At 43.4% G+C, this 23,470-nt stretch overlaps 1 protein-coding gene across 1 annotated transcript in view; it reads left to right on the top strand.

Moving 5' to 3' along the window:
• PHF2 (PHD finger protein 2) overlaps positions 1 to 23,470 on the top strand; it is a 762,463-nt gene that overhangs the window by 347,335 nt on the left and 391,658 nt on the right. Inside the window, exons 10-11 of the mRNA XM_068253616.1 lie at positions 15,465 to 15,556; positions 20,189 to 20,278. Coding sequence (XP_068109717.1) covers positions 15,465 to 15,556; positions 20,189 to 20,278 — 182 coding nt within the window. The remainder of the gene's footprint in view (positions 1 to 15,464; positions 15,557 to 20,188; positions 20,279 to 23,470) is intronic.

Consider the following 23,470-nt stretch of genomic DNA (forward strand, 5'->3'; position numbering starts at 1 on the left):
AGTCTGGAAGCAGATCCTGGGGTACCTCGGACTGCTTTAGGGAGTTCAAGAAATCAGATTGGAGAACAAGAAAGTGCTGAGGCGACAGGATGTTATCTGTTTCGGGGCTAGGGGCTCTCTCTGAATGGAACATCCGTGACAAGGCATCAGGCTTGACATTCTTGGACCCCGGCCGGTAGGTTAGATGAAAATTAAAACGGGAGAAAAAGAGGGACCATCGTGCTTGTCGTGGTCTAAGTCTCTTTGCTGAACGAAGGTACTCAAGATTCTTGTGATCGGTGAGTATGAGTATGGGATGCTCCGCCCCTTCCAGGAGATACCGCCATTCCTCCAGTGCAGCTTTGATGGCCAACAATTCCCTATCGGCCACATCATAGTTTCTCTCCGCTGAGTTCAGTTTCCTGGAGAAAAAGGCCACTGGATGAAGAATGGAGCTAGGGCCGAAACGCTGGGAAAGGATAGCCCCGATAGCTATCTCGGAAGCATCCACCTCTAAGATGAAAGACTTGGAAGGGTCAGCATGTTTGAGGATGGGTGCAGAAGTGAAGCTGGTCTTAAGCCTCTCGAAAGCCTCTTGAGCCTGTGGAGTCCATTGGAATGCAGTGCGGGTACTCGTTAACCGGGTGATGGGAGCCACAATCAATGAGAAGTTCTTTATAAATCTTCTATAAAAGTTAGCGAACCCAACAAATCTCTGGATGGCCTTCCGATCAGTGGGTACTGGCCATTCCTGAATGGCAGAGACCTTCTGAGAGTCCATCTCTACACCAGCTGGAGAAATCTTCAAGCCTAGGAACTGAATGTTCTCCTTATTAAATTCACATTTTTCGGGTTTAGCATAAAGTCTGTGAGTACGTAGCCGGGCGAGGACTCTCCTCACATGCCCGTGATGTTCCTCCTCAGAGGCAGAGAAGATAAGGATATCATCAAGATACACTACTAGGAAGTCGTCAATGAAATCCCTGAAGATGTCGTTCACGAAGTGCTGGAACGTGGCAGGAGCGTTGCAGAGACCAAACGGCATGACCATATACTCGTAGTGGCCGAACCGGGAACGAAAAGCCGTTTTCCATTCATCTCCTTTCCGGATCCGGATCAGATTGTAAGCCCCTCGCAGATCCAACTTGGAGAAGATGCGGGCCGAACGGAGTCTGCGGAACAGGTCAGGCATGAGAGGAAGAGGATATCGGTTCTTCACGGTGATGTTGTTGAGTTCCCGATAGTCCACACAAGGGCGGAGAGACCCATCCTTCTTTTCCACAAAGAAAATCCCTGCTCCCGCAGGAGACGTAGAAGGACGAATAAAGCCTTTTTGGAGGTTCTCTTCAATATACTCCTTTAGGGCCATAGTCTCCGGTTCCGAGAGAGGATAGGTCCGCCCAAAAGGAATGGGCGCCCCTGGCTGAAGATCAATGGGGCAGTCGTATGGCCGATGAGGTGGAAGAGAATCAGCCCCAGCTTTATCAAAGACATCCAAGAAGTCATGGTACACAGCAGGGATAATGTCCTTCTTGGGAGAACTCAAACAAAACAGAGCCCCGGCTCGGGGAAAACAATATTGTAGGCAGTATCTGGAGAGGAAGGATACTTTTCCAGTAGTCCAACTGATAGCAGGGTCATGGGTACGTAGCCAGGGCATGCCCAGAATTACAGGGAACAGAGCTGATGGGAGCAAATCGAAAGTTAGATACTCCTGATGCTCCCCTTGAATGGTCACGAGTAAGGGTAAGGTCTCAGAGATGATAGGACCAGACCCAAGACTGGATCCGTCGGCCAGTTGAATGGTAAGTGGTTGGCGTCTGGGACGCGTAGGGAGCTGGAGTCTTTGGGCCACAGACAAGTCCAGAAAGCAGGAGCAGGCACCAGAGTCAATGATGGCTCTAACTTCGATTGTCCTTCCTTTGGGACCCTGCAACGAGAGCATAAGGGGAACATGAGTAGATGCAGGTGGAAGACAGGGAACTCTGCTGATACAGACAGTAGAATCAGGCTCACCCGAAGGACGAACAGGGCAGTTCAACCGGAAGTGGCCAGATGCTCCACAGTATAGACACAAGTTGGATGCCCTCCTTCGTTGTCTTTCCTCAGGAGAGATAGCGGGTCGGGCCAACCCCAATTGCATTGGTTCAGGCTCCTCGCTCGCGGAAGCGGAGTCAAAGACCGGACCAAAGGAACTAGGAGGAGTGGGAAGACTTCCTAAGGGACGAGTACCTCCGGACCTCTCTGCTCGTCTCTCTCTAAGACGTCTGTCTATTTGGATGGCAAGACGGATGAGTTCCTTTAGGGTGTCCGGAACTCCCACCCTGGCGAGTTCGTCCTTGATTGCCTCCGACAGGCCTTGCCGAAACCGGAACTTTAATGCAGAGTCATTCCATGAGACATCGGCTTCCCAACGTCTAAAATCCGTGACGTACTCCTCTACTGGCCTTCTTCCCTGCCGTAGGGTCTCCAGAACCAACTCCGCAGATGAGGCTCTTCCTGGGTCATCATATAGTTCCGCCATGGTAGTAAAGAAGGTATTCAAGTTACTCAACGCAGGATGCTGCTGTTCCACCATACGAAGTGCCCAGGCCTGTGGTTCTCCTTGTAGCAGAGAGATGACGGCGCCCACCTTAATCTCCTCATTGGAATAGGTCCTTGGGAGTAAAGAGAAGTGAAGTCGGCAGGCACTCTGAAACCAGCGAAACTTCGTGCGGTCACCAGAAAACCGCTCAGGAAGAGGCAACCTTGGTTCGGGTGCTGGACCCACAGCACCTTGCGCTGGAACGGGATCAGGATTGACGGGAGGAGCAAGGGCAGGAGCAGCAGCAGGAACAAGCCCAGCGGGTCCTGCAGGCGGAGCAGCGGGAGGCCGTAGTTGGTCTCGGATCTCCATATAACCTTTTTGTACTTCATCCACCGATAAGCGTAGCTGTGTGACAAGTTCATAAAGAATCTCCACTGGTGAGCGACTATCACTAGCGTCCATACTGGCTGCTCGTTACTGTTAACTTCTTCCTGAAGTCTTCGGACACTGTTGACCTTCCCACTGAAGGAAGAGGCGTTACCCAGTAGTGGATCTAAGCGACCACGGGTCTTCGCCCACACTCCCTTGAGGGGAGTGCAGGATTTAGCTGCCTAGTGCCCAGCCAGGTCACTACTGGGATAACCTCAGCAAGTGGTCAGGAGAACAGCGACGCTAATGTGTGATGAGAAGCAGACGTGGTCAGGCAGTTTCCAGAGGTCCAGGACAGGAGAGAGCAGCGTGGTTAGGTCACAGGCAAAGGTCGGGGCAGGCAGGCAGAAACGAGGTCACAATCCAAGAGTCGGGGCAGGCGGCAGGCAGGCAGAAACGAGGTCACAATCCAAGAGTCGGGGCAGGCGGCAAATAGCAGGAGTCGGGGTCACAAGCCAAGGGTCAATTCCAGGAGTCAATCAGAGATCAGGGTAACAAAGTTCCTACGGACTACGCCAAGCTGTCAGAACGAGCAGCACTGGAGTAATGGCCAGTGCTGCTTTTATACAGGATCTTTGGCGCCAAATTACCGCCCTGCGCATGCGCAGTGCGCGCACATCGCGGGCAGACGCGCGCGCACAAGACTCCGTGCACGCGCGCGCACCGCAACTTGCGCGCATGCGCGCACCGCCCAATGCCGCGCGCCGCCAACCAGGAAGCCCACACACCAGCCCTAAGGCCCCCCTGTGCGTGCGCACCCCAGGACGGCCGCGGGAGCGTCGTAGGACCCCAGAATGGTGAGTGTGACAGTGGCACCTGTCACTTTCAAAATGCTTAGCGACAAACTGTCACCAACAGTCAAAAAAATATTTATTTTCAAACAAGTGGTCACACTTGTGCAATTATTAGCAAAACCACAAAAAAGTAACGGACACAATATACCCATCTTTGTATAGCCCTGGATCTCTACTTTTCAAAATGGTGGCACTTGTAGTACTTATTTTCTGTTCTGACACACATAGGACTCTGTGAAGGAAGCGTGACGCTATAAAAAGAAAAGCGGAAAAAATGCCCTTCAAAAATCCAAATACGCAGGTCTCTTATAAAGGCCCACTACGTGGTCAGCTAGTAACAAAATAAGGCCTATGGCACATCATTTTCATCGTGAGAAGCTGAAGAATACATTTTCCAGTGTTTTATTTCAGTGGCACCTGTCACTTTCAAAATGCTTAGCGACAAACTGTCACCAACAGTCAAAAAAATATTTATTTTCAAACAAGTGGTCACACTTGTGCAATTTTCAGCAAAACCACAAAAATGTAACGGACACAATATACCCATCTTTGTATAGCCCTGGATCTCTACTTTTCAAAATGGTGGCACTTGTAGTACTTATTTTCTGTTCTGACACACATAGGACTCTGTGAAGGAAGCGTGACGCTATAAAAAGGAAAGCGGAAAAAATGCCCTTCAAAAATCCAAATACGCAGGTCTCTTATAAAGGCCCACTACGTGGTCAGCTAGTAACAAAATAAGGCCTATGGCACATCATTTTCATCGTGAGAAGCTGAAGAATACATTTTCCAGTGTTTTATTTCAGTGGCACCTGTCACTTTCAAAATGCTTAGCGACAAACTGTCACCAACAGTCAAAAAAATATTTATTTTCAAACAAGTGGTCACACTTGTGCAATTTTCAGCAAAACCACAAAAATGTAACGGACACAATATACCCATCTTTGTATAGCCCTGGATCTCTACTTTTCAAAATGGTGGCACTTGTAGTACTTATTTTCTGTTCTGACACACATAGGACTCTGTGAAGGAAGCGTGACGCTATAAAAAGAAAAGCAAAAAAAATGCCCTTCAAAAATCCAAATACGCAGGTCTCTTATAAAGGCCCACTACGTGGTCAGCTAGTAACAAAATAAGGCCTATGGCACATCATTTTCATCGTGAGAAGCTGAAGAATACATTTTCCAGTGTTTTATTTCAGTGGCACCTGTCACTTTCAAAATGCTTAGCGACAAACTGTCACCAACTGTCAAAAAAATATTTATTTTCTAACAAGTGGTCACACTTGTGCAATTTTCAGCAAAACCACAAAAATGTAACGGACACAATATACCCATCTTTGTATAGCCCTGGATCTCTACTTTTCAAAATGGTGGCACTTGTAGTACTTATTTTCTGTTCTGACACACATAGGACTCTGTGAAGGAAGCGTGACGCTATAAAAAGGAAAGGAAAAAAATACCCTTCAAAAATCCAAGTACACAGGTCTTTTATAAAGGCCCACTACGTGGTCAGCTAGTAACAAAATAAGGCCTATGGCACATCATTTTAACCAGGAAGGGCCAAAGAACATTTTTTGAAGTGTTTTATATCAAAATCACTTGTCATGTGAAAATTAGGCAGGCTGAAAAGTGACAAAAATGTATATTTTCTGCTTTTACATCTGTTTTTCCTTGTCATATGCATATGAAATAAAATAATTGCTTGGAAACAACATTACTGAGAGATAGCCTAGACTGTCCTGAAAAAAACACCACATGTTTCAATTAGATAGCATAAGTAATTAAAAAGTTATTACTGTATTAAAAGCAACACAGCTGAGTATCAAAATTGTCAGGAATCTGAAGGGGGTAAAAACCCAGGAATGCGAAGTGGTTAAGGAGACTAGTAAGCTCTGTAGTTTTTGAGAAAATCGGTTTTAAAGCTACAATAGGAAAAATGTAACAGCCTTATTCCACAATGGATTCATTTCATTTTTTTTCCTCAGAAATCTACACACAACACCCCATAATGACAATGTGAAAAAAGTTTACTTGAGATTTTTGCAAATAAATGAAAAATAAGAAAATTAAGAAAGCACTACTTTTTCGGACTATAAGACACGCTTTTTCCCCAAAAAAAGTGGGGGAGGGGGAATCAGTGCATCTTATAGCTCAAATACTATATTATCGGATGGACCTGTCCTCTGCCCCCGTCCCCTCCAGTTCCCACTGTGCCCGCTGTCCCCCTGCTACTACGAGTGCAATGATTGGCCCCAATGGTGGAGTCTTGGTCCCACCCGCACAACCATTGGCTCCTATTAAGAAGCAAGCAGTGAGTGGCAGTGATTGGCGGTCTGGGGCAGCGCCCCTGCCTGATTTCTAGATGCTTTCTGAAGCTGTGCAACTACTCTCGTAGCCTGAAGATGTTTCCCGGTAATTAGCAGTTTTCACCATATGACTGTAGAAGGGGTAGAGGACACTGGAGGGGACAGTGGAATGGCGGACAGTGACACTGGAGGGGCGGAGGCTAGGAGGCCAATGGACACTGGAGGGGACAGGAGGACAGGGACACTGGAGAACACAGGCGGGCAGAGGACACAGGAGAAAAGAGGACACAAGATGACACAGGGGGACAGAGGAGAACACAGGAGGAAGGGGACACGAGGTACAAGGAAGGCACAAGGAGGACAATGATTGGGGGGGTCCATAAGATTCCCCTACACCATGGACACACAAGGTTTAGTGTAATATTTTTTTTCCTTGGTTCTTGTCCTCTAAACCTAGGTGCGTCTTGTATTCTGGACTCTGGAGCATCTTAAAGCCTGAAAAATACTGTATTCACAGTTTTTGCCATGAAGCTCAAAATTGAGCTCAGGTGCATCCTGTTTCCCCTGATCGTTCTTGAGATGTTTCTGCAGCTTAATTGGTAATTGATAATATTGATAATATTAATTGATAATATTGTGATCAGATCCTGAATACAGTGTTTAGATACTTCAGGTTTCAATATGTTAAGGAGGTGGACAACCTCTGACCAGTATGGTTGGATAGATGGACAGGTCCATAGATGGTGTAAGAGAGATGGTTATTGGCGATTGTGTTTAATACACAGGAATTGTTTGAGGTGCGAATTGGGTACTATGTAAGCACCGTAGATAAGTTTAAGTTGTAGTTCTTGGTGGTAAACACACTAGTATTTTTTTTTATTGTGGCTAAACTTGATAGGGCCCAGTTTTTTATGAATTGGGGTATTTTCAGTTTAGGGAGGATGTATGTGAGTCGTATGGAGTTGTATAGATGTGATAAGGCTTTTTGGGGAGGAGGAGATTGTAGTATTTTTTGGAGTGAAGGAGAGTGTTGAGGAGAGGAGTGATACCTGTGCCTATTGTGTTTGACAAGAAATGTTTGAGTTGGAGATATGAGCATGTTGGTTAAGGAGCCATTTGGAATTTAGTGACTATTTGAGAAAATGACATCAGACCTCTTTCTGGTTTAAGGACTTGGTGGAGATATGTAATACCCTTTGTTGACCACTCTTTAGGCTGGTTTCACAGTGGGACGTTACAGTCCCACGTTACAGCAGCCAGTAACGCAGCCTAACTCACAGCACTGTAAAATCAATGTGCTGTTTACAGTGCACACATTGCGTTAGGGTATAACGCTGTACGTTAAATGAAAGTGTAGCATGCTGTACGTTATACCCCTATAGAGCTGCGTTAGATTGTTTGCACATGCTCAGTGACTAGCCACATAGCTAATTAATATTCACTGTGGTGACTCGTGGTGGGACTTCTAGTGTTGTCCGGATCATGAATGAATTGTTCATTTGATCCCGATCTTTTTTGTGAGTCACAATGATACTGTCGATTCGGTTCACAGTGGATGTCTGGCTGAAAGAAACAGGAACATACAGAATTTACAGTGCAGGGAAAGTCCTGTCCTGCTAGTCATTTCACCCAGTCTGCTTCCCTAGTAAAATGTGTCAAATGATTCGGTTCAAAGATCCGGATCTTTTCAATGATCCGATTCGAATGATCCAAATCCTTAAAAAGATCCGGACTTCCCATCACTATCCTGCAGCGGCTGCTTCGAAAGCCGCATAACGCGGCTCAATCTGACGTCCAACTTCAACACCACCACGCATTGCGTTAGGGGCACGTAATGCGAACTTAACGTCCCCTGAAACGCAACGTCTTGGTGTGAAAGTAGCCTTAAAGAGTAGAGATGAGTTGCCATGTGGGAACGAAGGAGTAGAGTAAAGGTGATATCATGCCTGAGAGGCCTGAGATGTTCCTTATCTCTCTCCAAGTTATGATAGTATCTTTTAACAAAATTACAATAAAAGCAACAGGTGTGCACCACTATAAGAACAATAATTATGGCTATGCACAGTGTGCTAGGGAACAGATATGGATAGAACTGAAGAAAGACATTTCCCTGTAAAAAGCACCACTGTCATATCATCCATGCAATTACATTCAAAAAGTTACAAAAGTTTGATATCCAAAAAAAAGTGTCAATCGACTTAAAAAACAATTAGAATTATAACAAGGACCGAACAGCCCATGTCATTCAACCACAGAGGATAATACAGATTCAACAAGGACAAGACCTCTCCAGCAAGGGCTGCAATTGCCCATACAGGAGTATGACCCGGTGCTTTTGATATGACAGTGTTGCTTTTTACAGGGAAATGTCTTTCTTCAATTCTATCTTTTAACAAAATGCTGGCATTGACTTGTTTGGGAAGTTGGGAGAAAGGTGTGTGCGGTAGGCTTATGAAAGACGATGGTTGTACCAGATGACATTCCAGGAGAGTATTGGTATATAAAGAGGTGTTATTGGCCCAGTCATTAATATGGTAGGATATAGCTGCCAGGTTGCAATTTCTAATGTTTGGTATGTTTAACCCACCTTCTATTCCAGGGAGTTGGAGTCTTTGAATAGAAATCCTATGCTTTTTGCCCTTCCATAAGTAACTACCTAGAGCGGAGTAAATCTTCTTAAGTAAAATAGGCAAGTTTTGTAGTGTGTAAAGAAGTTTGGGGAAGGAGACCATTTTGAAAGAAGCTGCCCTACCAGCTAATGATAGTGGGAGGTCAGACCATGATTTGAGTTATTTTATAATTTTGTCTATAACAGGGGAGAAGTTAAGTTTATACATTTGTGAGGAATCTGGGGTAAACCTAATACCTAGGTATGTGATGGTGTTTTTTGCTAAGGTTTTGCGCTTGAACCCAGGCATATTTGTTGCTGTCGGAAGGTAAAGGATCACCCAATGGCATAAGTTCACTTTTATGGAAATTTATTTTGAGACCTGAAAAGGAACCAAAAAATGCAAAATGTTTGATGATCTTGGGGACATGTTTATCGAGCTCGGATATATAGAGAAGAATGTCGTCTGTAAAGAAGGCGACCTTTATGGTTGAATTTCCAATCTTGATACCAGGGAATAGTGCTTCTGACACAAGCGATCTAGATAGGGGTTCAATGACTAGGTTAAATAAAAGAGGTGTTAGGGGGCAACCTTGTCTTGTTCCTCTTTGTAAAAATAGTGAGTCTGATTGTTGGCCAGATATGGAAATTTTTGCCTGTGGTTTCGCATACAGTAGATAAAGAGTCTAGGATAGCCACCTTCAAATTTCATAGATCTCAGGACATTAACCACTTGCCGACCAGGGGATTTTTTAATGATCGGTGCTGCGTGGGCTCTACAGCCCGCAGCACCGATCAGGAGTGCAGCAGGGCGATCAGACTACCCCCCTTTTTTCCTCACTAGGGGGATGTCCTGCTGGGGGGGTCTGATCGCCGCCGGCTGCATTTGCTTAGCGGGGAGGGCTCTTCAAAGCCCCCCTCCGCAGCCGTCTCGCCGCTCCCTCCCTCTCCCTTTCCCTGTGAGCTGCGCAGGACGGATTTCCGTCCTGCGCATTGAAGGATAGGCTTCAGCCTATCATATGCCGGTGATCCCCGGCCAATCAGAGGCTGGGGATCGCCGACCTGCCTTACGGCGCTGCTGCGCAGCAGCGCCATATGATGTAAACAGCGGGGATTTCTTCCCCGCCTGTTTACATTTTGCCGGCGGCTCTCCGGCTGTTCACGGAGACACCCTCCGTGAACTGACATGGAAAGGCCACTCGATCGAGCGGCCGTTTCCATGGTATCCCGCAGACGACCAGTTTACGCCAATCGGCATTAGCTGGTCGTCAAGAGGTTAAAAAGCTCTGACCTATTGACCCTATTGAAGGCTTTCTCCACGTCCAGCGCCAAAATGGCTGCTGAACGCGGAGAAATCCCTCTACTGCCCATATGGTCTATTGTTAACAAAAGCTGTCTTATATTGTAAAATGAATATCTTCCCTTTGTAAACCCAGATTGACAGGGGTTAGGTGCTTTGGCATGATTGAGGCGATTAGCTAAAATTTTAGAAAGCAATTTAATGTCCTAGTTTAGGAGAGATTTTGGCCTATAAGACCTTGGTTCTGTGGGGTCTTTATTTTTTTTTTGGGGGGGGGGGGGGGGGTTGGACCTTAATAAATGCTTCATAGCCAGTAGGAGGAAACACCTTGTTCGAAAGGATGAAATTGAATAAGTTGGTTAAAGGTGTGGTGAGTTTGGATGAGGGGGCCTTGTAGAAATCACCTGAGAAGCTGTGTGGGCCTGGGCCTTAAATGCACGGGTTTGTTTGATAACTGTGAGAGTTTCTTGTGTGCTAATTGGGGCATTTTAATTGTCTAGGTCTGATTGTGAGATAGTAGGAAGGTTAATAGAAGACAACCAGTTTTTGCCTGCATTGACATTAGTTTCAGAAATGTCATCAGTATATACAGTAGATCTTTGTAGAAAGCACACAATACTTCCAGGATGTCAGAATCTTTAGTCTTAATGTTACCCTGGTTATCATTGTAGATCATCTATAGCATATTCTAAATTGATTAGGATCAAAAAAAGCTCTTCTCGAGAGGCAGTTGGTAGACGTGTGGAGTGTGACACATCCAGTCGCACAGGACTACACCTATTTATCCACAGTCCACGGTATCTACTGGACTATATTTTAGTGTTGTACAACTTACTGTCCGAACGTGTAGCTGCAGACATAGGAGTTTTCACATATTCGGACCATGCTCCATTTAGCTTGATACTCAATTGTATTTGTATTTATACTACAATTGTAAATTGTAAATCCAAGCGAGAAAAATCTTTTACGTGGAGAATGAATGTCTCTATGTTGCAAGACAGGGCTGCGAGAAATGAAAAGCGGAACAAGTTTTTTGAACACAATAACTAGGGGGATGTGTAACCTTCCATAGTCTAGGAAACCCATAAGTGTGTCCTAAGGGGCTTTCTCATTAAGATGGGCACAAAACAAGAGGGCTAGATTAGGCAGTTTCTGGGGGAGATTCACTGTCTAGAACGCAAACATAAAAACACCCCATCATGGAAGTGCTCATGCCACTTGCTGCAGCTAGAACTGTGCTCAGTAATCTATTGCAGGACAATGCCAAACAAGCGGCGTGTAGATGCCAACAAACCTTTTATATGCATGGTAATAAATCAAGTAAACTGCTTGTCAGAGCACTCAAACAGCAACAACAGTGCACGTGTCCCAAATAACTGACCAGAAAGCCAAAAAGGGTCCAAACGTTAAAAGTGAATCGATCGCTAACACATTCAAATAATTCTACCACAAACTTAACAATTTAACACAGCCCTCTAGTAAACATCTGACAGAACCCCTCTTGAGGGAAATTGATGCATACTTGATGCAAGCCAAGATGCCACAATTAGATTCATATATGAAACAGGCTATGAAAGAACCCTTTTCTGAAACTTAAATACAAACCGCAACCACGGAAATGAAACCTGGAAAGGCCCTCGGGTCTGATGGGTTCCCTGTACTTCAAACAGCTTAAAGAGGAGCTGCCAGCCATACTGTCTCAGAAAAAAAAACACATATGTAAGTAGATAGATACCTGCTCTACTTACATAACATACTGTATGTATTGCACTGTCTATGTTTTTATTTTAGTGATTTTTCTACAGTAAAAAAGAGAAAATCCTTCTTAGCATTTCCCATTTTAAGTGTGGCTATTTTGAAGCCAATTCTGATGACATTTCCTCTGTTAGTCTCCTCTGCCTGATTTGCCCACCCTTCACTATAGAAAGTGCATTGTCTCAGCATAGAAATATTGGCCAATCAGAGAGGAACAGAGGTGTGGGAGGGGAAAGCAGGAGGAAAAGAGGCTTCAGCCAATCAGGCTGCATTAGTTAAGTGTGAGGGGAAGTACAGAAGCAAAAAAAGGACAAACCAGCATGCCCTACAACTTCCTTTTTGTGTACCACATTTTGTGTGTACCAAATAAGAGTCAGGTAAACTGGGGAATGATCATTTATCCACAAGAAAAGTAATAGAGATTTTAACTTTTGGATTGCCTGGTTAGCATCCCTATTACTTATTTACCAGATAAAAATAAAGAATTGATTTTTGATTTTATGCCTGACAGTTACTCTTCAAAGGTTTATTGGTCCCTCACCTTTGTAAGACATTCAATGCACTGGCTGCAGGTGAGGGTCTGGTTCGATTCCACCCACAAACCCTGGAGTCACATGTCACGGTTATAGCTAAACCCAACAAAGACCCAGCTGCCTATGGCGGCTACAGGCCGATCTTGCTACAAAACTTGCACTTGAAGATCTTTGCGAAGGTCCTCACCAATAGACTTGCTTAGTTTATGGCCCACTTGGTCCTTTGGGACCAGATTGGGTTCATCCTTAATAGAGAGGCTCTGAACAATATGATTCAGGCACTGGATATGCTACAGCTTTTGTGGTCTGGTAGCACCCCATTTATGCTGCTTTCTACAGATGCTGAGAAGGCGTTCAACTGCGTGGCCTGGAACTGATTGAGGGCTATCTTCAGAAATATCAATATGGGTGATAGAATGCTAGCATGTATTGACTCCCTCTTCTTGGTACCAACGGCCAAGATTAAAGTTAATGGTGTTCTTTCAGACCCCCTGCGAATTACGAATGGTACTCTACAGGGATGCCCACTTTCTCAGCTTATATTTGCACTGGCCCTGGAGCCTTTCCTATGTCACATCTGAAGCAATAATTAGATCGCAGGTGTAACAGCCGGAGCCACTGAGCACAAGGTAGCCGCATACGCGGACAACTTGCTGTTTTTCCTGACTAGACACTTTGGCAGGCTATCCTTCTTCAAAATAAATTTCGATAAATGTGAGGCCCTTAACTCAGACTTGCCAGAGAAGCCGGCTGAGCCCCTTAAGCAAAATTTTCCCATTAAATGTTTGCGTTAAATTTTCTACTGATGCTCACAACCTTAGCCTCGGACTTACGTCGTTGGGATGTACCGCAGCTTTTGTGGCTGGGTAGGATCTCGGTAATAAAAATAATGCAATGCCTAGGCTGCTATATCTGTACCAGATGCTCCCCATCCAAATTCCCTTCTCTTTCCTACATAAGGTACAGACAATCTTCAGTAAATACGTTTGGAGGTGTAAACCACCCTGCTTCAAAAGAGATATTCTGTAATGTCGAAAATGGGAGGGAGGTCTAGCTTTGCCCAATGTGCAATGTTATTATTATGCCTTGATCTTAACTAGAATTGTTGAGTGGAGTACACACTCCAAGTGCAAATAATGGGTAGGTTTAGAACATGCTCTCACATGTTACCTCCTTCTGCGTCTCCCTTGGACTCTACAGAAACCAAAATCTGTTTGCCAGCTTTCACATTGTCAGGTGACCTTAAAGGGAACCAGAGACGAACGATCTCTAAAAAATGAAAGAAGATGTTGTACATACCTGGGGCTTCCTCCCCATAAGCCCCATAAGCCTGGAACGCTCCCACGTCACTTTCGCTGGATGCGACCAGTCTTCCACATGCAATGGGGCTACCTCCGGCTCTGCGCAGTACGGAGGGAGCGCACTGCACTTGCGTCGACTGGCTTGACTGGCCGAAATGACGGGACCCGGTACCGGCGGACAGAGGCAGTGGAGAAAGACAGCGTGGGAGCGATCCAGGCTGATGGGGCTGGAGGAAGGTATGTATAACATATTTTTTCTGTGGTCTCTGGTTCTCTTTAAATGTCTTCCATAATGCGAATAGGGCATTAAATGTAGTACCAAGACAGTCCCTGCTGATGCCGGCATCTGATAACCCAGATATAGGGGGTGGCAGGGGGGACTTTACTGCCAACAGACAGCATAGAAAAAGAAACTGATGCTTTCTGATTTATGTGCTGGTGGACAGTGGTTGGCAGATGTTAGACATAATCCATTTTGTGAAAACTTAACATGGTGGGAATATTTCCAATGCCTGATCCACTACATTTTGGTACAGGGTGTTAACCCTTCACAGATCAGACAATTTACAGAATTCGAAAACCTTTGCAGGGGTGCGGGCCCCATTAGAAAAACATTCTCTAAAACATATGAACTACTAGCTATGCTGGCAATTCCAGCTTTGCCATTCTTCCACTCCTGGGAAACAGACTTGGGAAGAACTTTTTCTCCAGCACAGAGATTAAAATTTGCATCCTTGCTCACAAATCCTCATGTACAGTGAGAATACAGGAGATTAACCACTCAGTGGTATTTCACTTTCCAAGATGTAGATGATACATGTTAAAGGTGTGGAAAAGAGACAGGTACGCTTCTACATGTTATGTGGTTATGTACTGCTTTCACTGATTACTGGAAAAGGACTAATAGATTGGTCAAGGCGGTGACAGACAGAAGCCATTTACACCAGAAAGTTATATCTTGCATTCTAATAACATGAAACAGTATACATCACATACTTAACGTGGCAAAATGTCTGCCGGTGCGGCATTGGAAACTGGTGTCACCCCCAGCAGTGAAGGAATTGGTCAAGGAATTAGATGATATTCAAGTCATGAAGGACCTCACACATATGGCCGTAAACACAACGGGAAGCAAAATTCCAAAATGTAATCTTGCTGGAACTACTTTAGATGCTCAGATGAGTTTACAGCAGTCCTAGATGGACAATAGCAAGGAAGGGCACAAATACTGATTTGTGTCAGAGTTGATGACAACATCTTATCACAGTTTCTCTGACTGTTTATTTCTCAGAAGCATGGTGTAGCCAGGGGTGTCACGTCCTGGAATGGGGGTGGGGGCTGGGGTGTTATATGGGGAAAAAATGTCCTCAAATAAAACCTATCTGCGACTATATGATGGTATGGATCATACTTATATAGTTTCCAATAGATCTGAACTTTTACACTTCTAGGGAGGCATTGCTTCCTATGAGACGTTATTTGTTCACACGCCTGCGGAGTGACTCTGCTATTTATCAAGTTTCATGTTGTTAAATGCACTTTTACTATCTGCTGTATTGCTATATGTATACATTGACCTCTTTTTGACTTTAAATATCAGGTTTGTGATGTATGTGGTTTTTACTGCTTTGCAAAATAAAGAGTCTAGAAGTAATAGGGGAAGCCTTCTGCCGTAAGTATGTGCACAGGTGGTTTAACTTGTAAACTGTGCATATGCTTTAAGCACAAAGCATTGTCATCCATGGTATGAATTATTTAAAAGGGCATTCATTGTTTAAAGGGATATGAGTTGTTTTATTTTCCTGCAGCTGGCTGTCTGTTATAATAGTTGTAAACCGAGGGATTCTTGATACTGGGGAAGAATAATGTCAGTCCTTTTGACAAAGAGTAGTATGTTACTCTGTTAATTCTGTGTATTTCTTTATTTCAGCATTGCACAAAACAGGAAAGCAGCCAGCGCCACACCTTGTCCTAGCGGCCAAAATTCTTAATGGAGCCTTTAGATCGTGGACAAAAAAACATGTAAGGATATCAGTTATTGGTAGTAAGATGGAAGTGCTCACATATTTCATTTAGTAGGTGGAACCATTTTTTTCCAGTTTGGTAGACTAGGGAAGTGATAAAACCTTTCTATGGTTACCTACCTTCACTATTGGAAGTTATGTTGTAGAAAATGAGAGAGTCCATCCAAAAGCAATAGAACCTGATAGATATGAATATTTGCTTGCAACTTTGCAGCAAATTATATCATGGAAAAATCACTGGAATGACAGTAAATATTTTGACCCTGTTAATTATAAAATCTGCATATTTACTTGAATACATGATCCCGCACTTACCAACTGTTGCTTGCAAGGGATAAGGTAGAGCAACTGGGAAGTTTGCCTCCTCGATGTTTGCACTGCCTGGATGGGACGCTGATTTATTGCCACTTGCTAACTTTATACGAGTAAGCAGACTGAGCGGCTTTACTTCCTGAAACTGACGTCACTGCCCTGTGTAAGGGCAGATATGACGTTACAGCTCAGGCTGGAGTGTATGCGGAACAGCCCACTTGTGAAATCAGCCTAGCGGCGGTGGAGCAGGGCGTCCATGGTTACTTAGTAACCACAGCACATGTATCTGTATGATGCTTGTGGGACAGCGGCGTCCCCAGTGGTTTGGAGCTCGCCAGGGACTATGCATGACCTGATACTGGCCTCAACCTAACCCATTCACACCGCTCAAAACTAGATATATAAAATACTTTGATTAAAAAAAGCTATGATTAAAAAGTAATCAGATGGATACCCATACTATATGCAAATATACAAATTGCACAACTACTTTCAATGATGATTTGATCTGACAGATACAATAACAATTGCGCATAATAAAAAATAATAAGACCTGTTAAAATATATTCCAATGACTGTATTAAACTTAAACAAAATTTGTCCTAGACGATCCCTTTGGGGCAGTAAAACCTTCAAGAGGCTCCTTTGGGTTGTTGATTTTCAATTATATGTATAATGAATTAAAAGACAGCTATTCATACTAACCATATACATATCGCCTGTGTGCATTAAATCAATCCAAGAGCACAAGCTAACACTATGTATCAAAATTATGTGGATGCCTCTGATCTGAAATCAGCACCCACATTAAATGGACACCAAGTTTAAATGAGTGTGTATATATAAACCATGTTACACAGTCATGAAGGCACAATGGCTGACAATGCAATTAGTGATTGGACTTAAAACAGTATGATCGAAGCTTTCAATATGAACAGTATGAATGAACCCCTCAACTTGAACAAACACATGATGAATAGAAAAAATAATACTAATAAGTGGACATATAGCTCTGACATATAGCTCTGATGGATCCTTTGGGACAAATTTTGTTTGTTTCTTAGAGTCATTGGAATTTATTTTAACAGGTCTTATTATTGTTATGATGCACGATTGTATTGTATCTGTCAGTTCAAATCATCATTGAAAGTAGTCGTGCAATTTGTATATTTGCTTACAGTATGGGTATTCATCTGATTACTTTTTTAATCATAGCTTTTTTTAATCAAAGTATTTTATATATCTAGTTTTGAGCGGTGGGCGTGGGTTAGGTTGAGGCCAGTATCAGGTCATGCATAGTCCCTGGCGAGCCACTGTGCCACAAGCATCATACAGATACGCGCGCTTGCTCCACCTCCGCCAGGCTGATTTCACAAGTGGGCATTTTTTGCCCACACTCCAGCCTGAGCCGTAACGTCATATCCGCCCTTAGTTACACAGGGCAGTGACGTCAGTTTCAGGAAATAAAGCCGCTCAGTCGTCTTACTCGTATCAAGCTAGCAAGTGGCAATAAATCAGCGTCCCATACAGGCATCGCAAACATCGAGGGGGCAGACTTCCCAGTTGCTCTACCTTATCCCTTACAATAGTTGGTAAGTGCGGATTCATGTATTATAGCTGTATAGAATGCTTGAATAACCAATGCACCAATAGAGGATGTCAACAGGTAACATTTACATAATGACCCGCCCACCAGATAACCCTGCCCCCTAATTGGCACGAACTGGCTAATGGCTAGTTCTATTTAAACTAGTGCTAGAGCTTGCAGCATCATCTGATGAAGGCGTACCAACACCGAAACACGTCATGGTGCTGTAAGCACTGTGAATGAGGACCCTATCACCCCACCCCGATGGTCTGAGATACATCTCGACATCCCTGCTACTGGCCACAGCTACGGGACATGGAGAGAGGAGAAAGGAGAAGGGATTCTTCACTGCCCTAATGTTGGGCGATATGCTTTGAATAGCATTTACATCTTGTAAGTGCAATCTTTTATCCTTTTTATCAATAATAAAACGTTAATGCATCATAGAGCGCTCCTTTTTTATCTTGTTTTTCAGTTGTACTTTTCCCACGAGTTGCGGAGCTTGCTAATTGGTGTAACCCATTGGAACATTACCTCCTGGATCATACGCTCAGTTATTATTTTTGGAAATTGCTGGTGGTCCTGTCTAATTGTCCGGATGTTTTGGACGGACTGTTTCCATTTGACCTTGTTGGTCTTGGAAATTGATATCCCCAAATGCCTGGATGGCATTTGGGGATATCAGTATGGGAATAAGTTACTGGTACATTTTTGTAATGCAGCTAAGGCTATCATAGTGAAGGAGTGGAAGACTCCCTCCATCCCCTTTCCTACCCTTACTCATAAAATAAATTAGATTTACTGGATGGAAAAACCTACCTCCTCCCTGATTCATCAGAAGGAACAATTTGACAAATTGGTCCCCCTGGTGTGTTATATCCCCCAAATACTGGGGCAAAATGGAACCTGGAAAGTGGATTTTGCTGCCCGGGGAGGCAGAGCTTTGTGCTGTAATTCTACCTCTGCTACAGTCAATCTCCGATGTTCTCCGCCTCTCCCCGCCCCTTACCCTCTCAGTGAAAGAAGAATGAGAGGGGCAGGGAGAGGCGGTGATCGGCGGAGATTAACTCAAGTAGCGGCAGAACTACTGCTCAAAGCTCTGCCTCTTCCTGGAGGCGATCCTCAAATTTTGCCCCGGGTATTTGGGGGGTAAAAAAAGCATCATTCTGCTGCTGGAATGCTGCATTTCAGCTATGTTCATATTGCCTAAGTTAAATGGCAAGTAAAAAGACATATTTGTTGGCCTCTTTAAAAAGTTTTTCCTGAAAGCTTAGTGGCATCCCCGTATACTTCCCTGGTAGGGTCAGCTAAGCTTCTCCAGTACCAGAAATATCAAACTGTGCACTCCCCCTCATTCTGCCTGCTCCAGTATAGATAGCAGACATTCCCCCAGTATTAGGTAGGCTCCTTCCCCCACAGTATAGGCAGCAATATGTGTCCACAGTGCCAGGCCATCCCCCCTCCCCTAGTATAAGATAGCCAGATGTACCCCTACCATTATGTGCACACCTATTATAGGTAGCCACATGTGCCCCCTGTATTAGCCCCCCTATAGGTAGCTAGTTTTGCCTCCATTATTAGCCTCCCCCCACACCCCCCAGTATATATAGAGAGATGTGCCCCCCGTGTTAGGCCCCCCAGTATATTTAGATAGATGTGCTCCCAGCGTTAGCCCCCTTTACCCCCCATAAATATATATCTAGAAGGGTCCCCTGTATTTTCCCCCTCCCCCAGTATGGATAGCCAGATGTTCCCCTGTATTAGGTCCCAACCCCCTTTAAAGATAGCCAGATAAGTCTCCAGGATTACCCCCCCACACACACACACCATTATAGCCAGATGCACCCCCAGTATTAGTGCCCTACCCCCACAGAATCACAAGATGTGCACCAGTATTAGGGCTCCCCAAGTCCAAATATCCAAATGTACCCCTGCCAAGTATCCAGATATACCCCAGAGGTCCAAGTATTCAGATAGACCACAGGGAACCCCACCCACTCCGAGTATGGCTAGCCAGATGTGCCTCCTCTAATTAGGTAGTTCCCCAATGCAAATATCAAATGGAAAAACAACCAGAAGAAGCCTGTCTTACCTCACCTAGTTCCAGCATGCTGGAGACTCTGTGATTAGCTCTTCGCTCAGCCCCGTACTGGGTGAATACCCAGGTCTCGTCTTGATGATGTCATCAAGTCTGGACCCAGATATTTGGCAGTACGGGGCTGAGTGAAGAGGTGATCACAGAGGCTCTGGCTGCAGGATCGGTGCTGGAACAATCTGCACGGAGGGGTAGGAATGAGCGATCACTGCTGTTGGTTACATCTGTGATCGTTCATCCATGGGGTGGGTTCACTAATTGGGTAAGGGAACATATATTCACTGACACCAATTAGTTCTGCAGCTAAATCGTTCTCAGCTGCGAAAAAAATAAAATAAAACTGTATATCTACATCTAGTGGTGGAAAAAGTGGTTACAACTAATAAAAATCAAAGTTAAAAAGAAAAAAAAGGCTTCACTGAGTCTCACTATTATTCAGGTAAAGTGTTTATGTGAATGGCATTCACTCTTTTTTGGCATATTTAGCTAGACCTATTTGTTTTATATGGAATGTGGGTAGATGAGAAAGAGAGAGATAGAGAAGACCAGTGAAGTAGTGAGGATGTGTCTCTATTTACATTCCCACTTTTGTTTGTATAATGTTTTAGAAGTAAAATGTTACATTACTTTTTTAGGCTCTCCTAGAACACGAAGATGAACTTCCTGAACATTTCAAACCATCACAGCTTATCAAGGATCTCGCCAAAGAAATACGGTTAACAGAGGTGAGATGTTTTACAGATAGTTACTGTAATAGAAAGAAGGAAAAAAATCACTGTCCTGAACTCACAATTGATCCAGAGAAAGGTAAAGAACTCTTACAAGACTTGGGGCAATTATCTTTAAAGCAGGAGGATTAGCCGTTCTATGCCATAGGAAAAAAACACATATATAGGTTGATTTCAGTGAATGTTATATAGTAAATGAAGAGAATTCTGTTCCTGGTGGGAACCATATCTTTTGCCCACAGTTTGAGGCTAAATCCTGATGTAATTTCTTCCCTTAACTTTTTTTCTTTTCTCCTCCAATCGCCGAGTCATCTCAGCCTTGCTTGTAAATACAAGTTAGCAGAGGATCATGTTTCAGCTAGGCAGGGAAATAACTGGAAGAGGAGGAATATATTATAGATAAAAAGAACCCCCAGCATGCAACTGTTTGGCAATGCCTATTAAAGGGCCAGTGCTCCTAAGGTATGTAATAACTCCAAACCATAACAGCAGAAAAAGTTTTTAAAGTTTTGAATGCAGGATTAGCATCTTTATCACTTAATACACTTAAACCAGTTGCTGTTGAAATTTGATTTTTATGGTGACAATCCCGCTTTAAAATGGGAAAAATTCCTTCCTGACTGCAGATGGAAGGCAGATAAATCCCTGGATCCAATTCTGTAGGGAATTACCTAGTCATTATAACTATGGATACCTTTCAAATGCAAAGAATACATCCAAGCCCTCTTTAAATGCAGATATAGGGCTCGATTCACAAAGCGGTGCTAACCCAGTTAGCATGCCTTATAAAACTTTAGGCATGATAACCATTGCACCATGCTGGTGAAAAGCCAGTTTAGGCATGATAAGTTTAGGTGTGATAAGTTTAGGCATGATAAGTTTAGATAAGTTTAGATCGCTTGCAAAGTCCAGCACGCAAAGCAGCGCCATTAAACTTTATACGAAGTGCGCCAGACTTTGCTAGCGTAAAACTTTTGATCAGCTGTGCACTGCGGTGCTAACGTAGTTGGCGCTTAAACTTATCATGCCTAAACTTATCACACCTAAACTTATCACACCTAAACTTATCATGCCTAAACTTATCACACCTAAACTTATCACACCTAAACTTATCATGCCTAAACTGAGTTTAGGCATGATAAAGGGCTTTTCACCAGCGTGCTAACTGTTAGCACCGCTTTGTGAATCAGGCCCATAGTATTTACTATAACTACTTCCTGTGGTAAGATATTCCAGACTCAAACCACTCTAATGGTGGCCATACATGGTACAATTTTTTTCATCCAATCTTACCATTTCTATGTAATATAAGGGAACTGCCTAAATTATCCTTTCAGTATATTCACTAAATTCACCCTTACTACATAGAAATGGTAAGATTGGATGAAAAAATTGTACCATGTATGGCCACCATAAGGCTGGCCATACACTGGTCGAAAAGATTTATAATACATTTCAGCATGAAATCAAATAAATATCTATCTACACGCAGCGTTGCACTGTTTGATGCAGTGCAACGCTGTGGGCTATCACTATTTGCTACTGTTCCCAAACAGTAGCAAATTGATCAATATCTTCTGTCTGGTATGATAGACCAATTTGATCAATTGTAGCAAAAAATTGATCAACTGTGCAGGCATATTGGGTCATCAATCTCTAGCAGATTAACACATGGCTGGAGGCGTCCTAGCCATTAGCATTTCCGATTCATACCGAACTGTGCACGCCCAGGACACTCTCAGCCGTGGCTTCTGTGCACAGCTGTGCGGGAGCATGGCAATATATGGGGGTGCATGGAGTGGCATGTGCATGTGCCAAACTAATCCCAGCCGCAACTATGATTGGGGCATACTGCAGCAAGATGGAGAATGTCTGAAAGCAATAAGGTATTTGGAGGGCTGTATAGATGCAGCACCACGTGCTGTTAGTGATTTATAGATCAATAATAATCATGGAGGTAACGTCTTTTTTTTTTTTTTTTCCCCACTTAAGGTACCAACTTAAGGTATCAACCAGTACTCCCAAGTCCATTTCCAAATCTGATGATCTCGACTTTTTCCCATTTAGTTTATATGGCGAAGGTGCAACACCTTATCAACATTAAATTTAATCTGCCATTTGGTTGCCCATATAGCCATACTGTCAAAACTCATCTCACCCTTTCAGGATACAAGTACTATGTTCTTATTCCGAGTATGATCATTTTACTACTGCTCTTTGCCTTCTGTACCTTAGCCAGTTCTCTAACCACTTGCACACATTATTCCTGCATCCTCAGCTTCTGGCTGAGATATATATATATATATATATATATATATATATATATATATATATATATATATATATATATATATATATATATATATATATGCTCAGCCTTCCTTGTTTGAATTAATATATTTGTTAAACTTTTTTCGGATTTAGTTTGGTTGAATAAAGACATTTCTCCATCAAGTCCAACTAGAAAAATAAATAAACATTAGATTAGGTACCTTTCTCCTGTGTACCCTCACATATCCCAGTTGATCCAGCGGAAGGTAGAAAACCCTAAAGGCTTGGGACAATTAACCTTGGGAAAAATATTCCTTCCCAACTCCAGTAGTTAATCAGATAAAATACCTGGATCAACTATGATGGAAATTCACTAGTAATTATAGCCACGGCTATCCTTCAATGCAAGGAAAGTATCCAAACCATTTTTAAGTGCAGATATAGAATTTGTCATATTTACCTGTGGTAAAATATTCCACATTTTATCAGCTGTTACTGTAAAGAACCCCTTTAAAAATAGATGGCAAAACCTGTTTTCCTACATACATAGATCATGTCCCTGTTTTCTTTGTACAAGCCAAGGGAAACCAAGCTGATCTGCTAAGTTTTTGTATTGCCCTCTAAAGTATTTAAACATGTTAATTAGGTCACCCCTCAGCCGTCTTTTTTTTTATTCCAAGAGCTAATGACATCCAGGTTTTCCAACCTTTCTTGGTAAAGGAGACCTTCCATTCTGCTGAATAATTTAGTTGCCTGTCTTAGTAGTGCCTCAAGTATGTTAATATCCTTTCTATTGTGTAAAACTTCTCAAAACTTTATGCCATACTCCAGATGTGGATTCACACGTGATTTATACTGAGGGAGTAGTATACTGCTATCCTGCTTAGCATTCATTATTCTGTATAATTTTGTGTCATC

This window comes from Hyperolius riggenbachi, chromosome 9 (assembly GCF_040937935.1).
Source record: "Hyperolius riggenbachi isolate aHypRig1 chromosome 9, aHypRig1.pri, whole genome shotgun sequence".
NCBI classification, from domain to species: domain Eukaryota; kingdom Metazoa; phylum Chordata; class Amphibia; order Anura; family Hyperoliidae; genus Hyperolius; species Hyperolius riggenbachi.